The 2,967-nt window shown below is 34.0% G+C and overlaps 1 protein-coding gene across 1 annotated transcript; it reads left to right on the forward strand.

The window, feature by feature from the left end:
* Nucleotides 1–244: 244 nt before the first annotated feature.
* Nucleotides 245–2,598, forward strand: LOC128221786 (fibrinogen C domain-containing protein 1-like). The gene is made up of 4 exons (XM_052930388.1): nucleotides 245–395; nucleotides 646–816; nucleotides 1,269–1,399; nucleotides 2,437–2,598. The coding sequence occupies exons 1-4, from the start codon at nucleotides 245–247 to the stop codon at nucleotides 2,596–2,598; spliced, it is 615 nt and encodes a 204-aa protein (XP_052786348.1).
* The last annotated feature ends 369 nt before the right edge of the window (nucleotides 2,599–2,967 follow it).

The following is a 2,967-nucleotide window of genomic DNA, read 5'->3' on the forward strand; positions in this document are numbered from 1 at the left end:
TGCACAGCTGCTCTTGTTTTCATTTCAGTGATAATATTTATTTGGATATTTGGTTTGGTTTTTTAGAATCTTCTGTTAAATTATTAATTATAGTTTTTTATGAATATTTACAAAAGAAAAAAATAAATATATATATAATATGTCACCACGACAAGTTAACCTGCCGGACTCTCTCTTTTCACAACCTAAGGAGTGCGCTTCACACCATACTGGTGGCAGTATTATTGGGAGAAGACACTTTGAGATGTCGTTGTCAGACGAACATGCCAAACGGTCGCCTGAAGAACACTTGGAGACATCACTGGCTGACGAACATGCCAAACCAGCGTCTGAAGTGCATGAATGTGATATCTGCTGTTCGACACAGCTCTGCAATAGCGAGTGCGCAAGAGCAGGTGACGTTCTCAAATATTTTTCTCCATATAATAATAACAAATACATCAGACTGAACTCTAACTTATTCGCAAAGACTAAACAAATATATAACTTACTTGTGTAACTAAATTGCAAATAAAAACTTTTTTGGTACAACACGAAAGTATCCTTATTTCCACGACTCACCAGAGGCGGTTCATATAAGGGAAATAACTGAATAAGATTAGTAGGATGATTTGCTAAACTTAATCAATTTAATTAAAACGTTAGTCGATGGAGGCTGGGGAGATTGGGGCACGTGGTCTCAGTGTTCGAAGACATGTGACAATGGCACCCAGTCACGTGGTAGATCATGTGACTCACCAACACCTGCAGGGGGTGGAACTGTCTGCGTAGGATTGAACTCCCAGTCACGAGGATGTTCTGAATTGAGTTGTCCAGGTTTGTTTTCATTAATCTCCGTTTGAATCATTCACTTTCATGTTACTATTTCTTTGTTGTCAATTGTGAAACAAATAATCAAATTAAAATTAAACTTAGACCAGGTCTGTATTGAAGGAGTTTAGCTCAAACAAAACTAATGCAAACCTGACCATGGCAGCAATAGTATATACACTCGTTCATAGAATTTTGCTATAGAATACATGTCTGTAAACAGATGCAGGCTGACTATGGTTTCCAGCCACGACCAAGTACATATAACAATAATAAGGGTTTTGGTTGCAAACGAAAACAAAAAAAAACAATAACAACAACAACATCAACAGCAGTAGCTACAAAAATACAACAAAAAAAAAAAAAAAAAAACAAATACCAAAACAGTCGGACTATCATATTACCGATCATATGAAAGTATGACTGTAGATGAATAAGTGATATGTTCATCCTTACAGCAGCTGATTGCTCTGACTTGCTGAATAGTGGCCGTTCCTGGCCGTCCGGCGTTTACAGAATGGTAACCTGGCATACACACAAAAGATTTAACGTATTCTGCGATATGGACACTGATGGTGGTGGATGGACAGTAAGAATAATTATTCTCTATACAAACATTGTTGCATTTTCTCTATACAATCATTGTTGCATTTTCTCTATACAAACATTGTTGCATTTTTTACTTGCCGATTCTACTAACCGGTTGATAAATCCACTTATTGCCAATTGTATATCAGTCAAATCGATGGGGGCGTTGCTTAATCAATATGTTATATGATGAATAAACTTGTGTAACATGATGTCGAGATGTATATGTAATATGATGAAGAAAAGATTTATATGAAATATGATGAGGAGGTTTAAATATTATATGATGGAGAGGTTTATATGTTATATGATGAGGAGGTTTAAATATTATATGATGAAGAGGTTTATATGTTATATGATGAGGAGTTTAAATATTATATGATGAAGAGGTTTATATGTTATATGATGAGGAGGTTTAAATATTATATGATGAAGAGGTTTATATGTTATATGATGAGGAGGTTTAAATATTATATGCTGAAGAGGTTTATATGTTATATAATGAGGAGGTTTAAATATTATATGCTGAAGAGGTTTACATGTTATATGATGAGGAGGTTTAAATATTATATGCTGAAGAGGTTTATATGTTATATGATGAGGAGGTTTAAATATTATATGATGAAGAGGTTTATATGTTATAAGATGAGGAGATTTATATGTTATATGATGAGGAGGTTTAAATGGTATATGCTGAAGAGGTTTATATATTATATGAGGTTTATGTGTTTTATGATGGAGATGTTTATATGTTATATAATAGATAAGTTTATATGTGTTATAAAGGAGATGTATTTTGTTATGGAGAGGTTTATATGTATCATGGAGAGGTTAATATGTAATATGATGAAGAAGTTTTAATGTAATATGATGAAGAAGTTAATATGTATCATGATGGGGAGGTTTATAAGTTATATAATGGACAGGTAGATATGTAATATTATGGCGAGGTTCATGTTAAATATGATAAAGTGAATGATACGTAATACGATGGAGAAGTTAAATGTCATATAACGAGGAGGCTTGTGTTATTTAAAGGTGTTTCAATACCGGTTTAATGGCAGTGTGGATTTTTACAAGAACCTTCACAACTACGAGGCTGGATTTGGATCGCTTCATGGAGAGTTTTGGCTAAGTAAAGAGATTCTGAACACTTGTAAAGCTTCTGTTTTATTGCAGTATCACACGCTTTTCCATTGATAATATTTCCCTGTTAACATTTAGTCTGATACGGGAACTTTCATATTACATTTGTGAAGGGCCCCTCAATTAAGGAAACGTTATACTTAATACGCTTTATATAGTGACGGTAATTTGACGGTTTTTGTTGTTGGTGAAGGCAGAGGGTTTACATAATGCACTTAAAACACAGTTCATTGACAGTGCATGAGTTGAACAATCTTCTGTTCAAAAAGAAGGCAGAACACCAATAGTTGATAGTGACCTGCCAAAAGTCGATGACAATGTGTGTACACAATTGACACGATTTATTAAGTTTTACCGTAACGGTTAAGCTACGGTATTCACGAACCATACTAATTGTGGAATATAGATGGTGTTAGCTGATTG

The sequence above is a fragment of the Mya arenaria genome, chromosome 16, assembly GCF_026914265.1.
Source record: "Mya arenaria isolate MELC-2E11 chromosome 16, ASM2691426v1".
Classification (NCBI taxonomy): Eukaryota; Metazoa; Mollusca; class Bivalvia; order Myida; family Myidae; genus Mya; species Mya arenaria.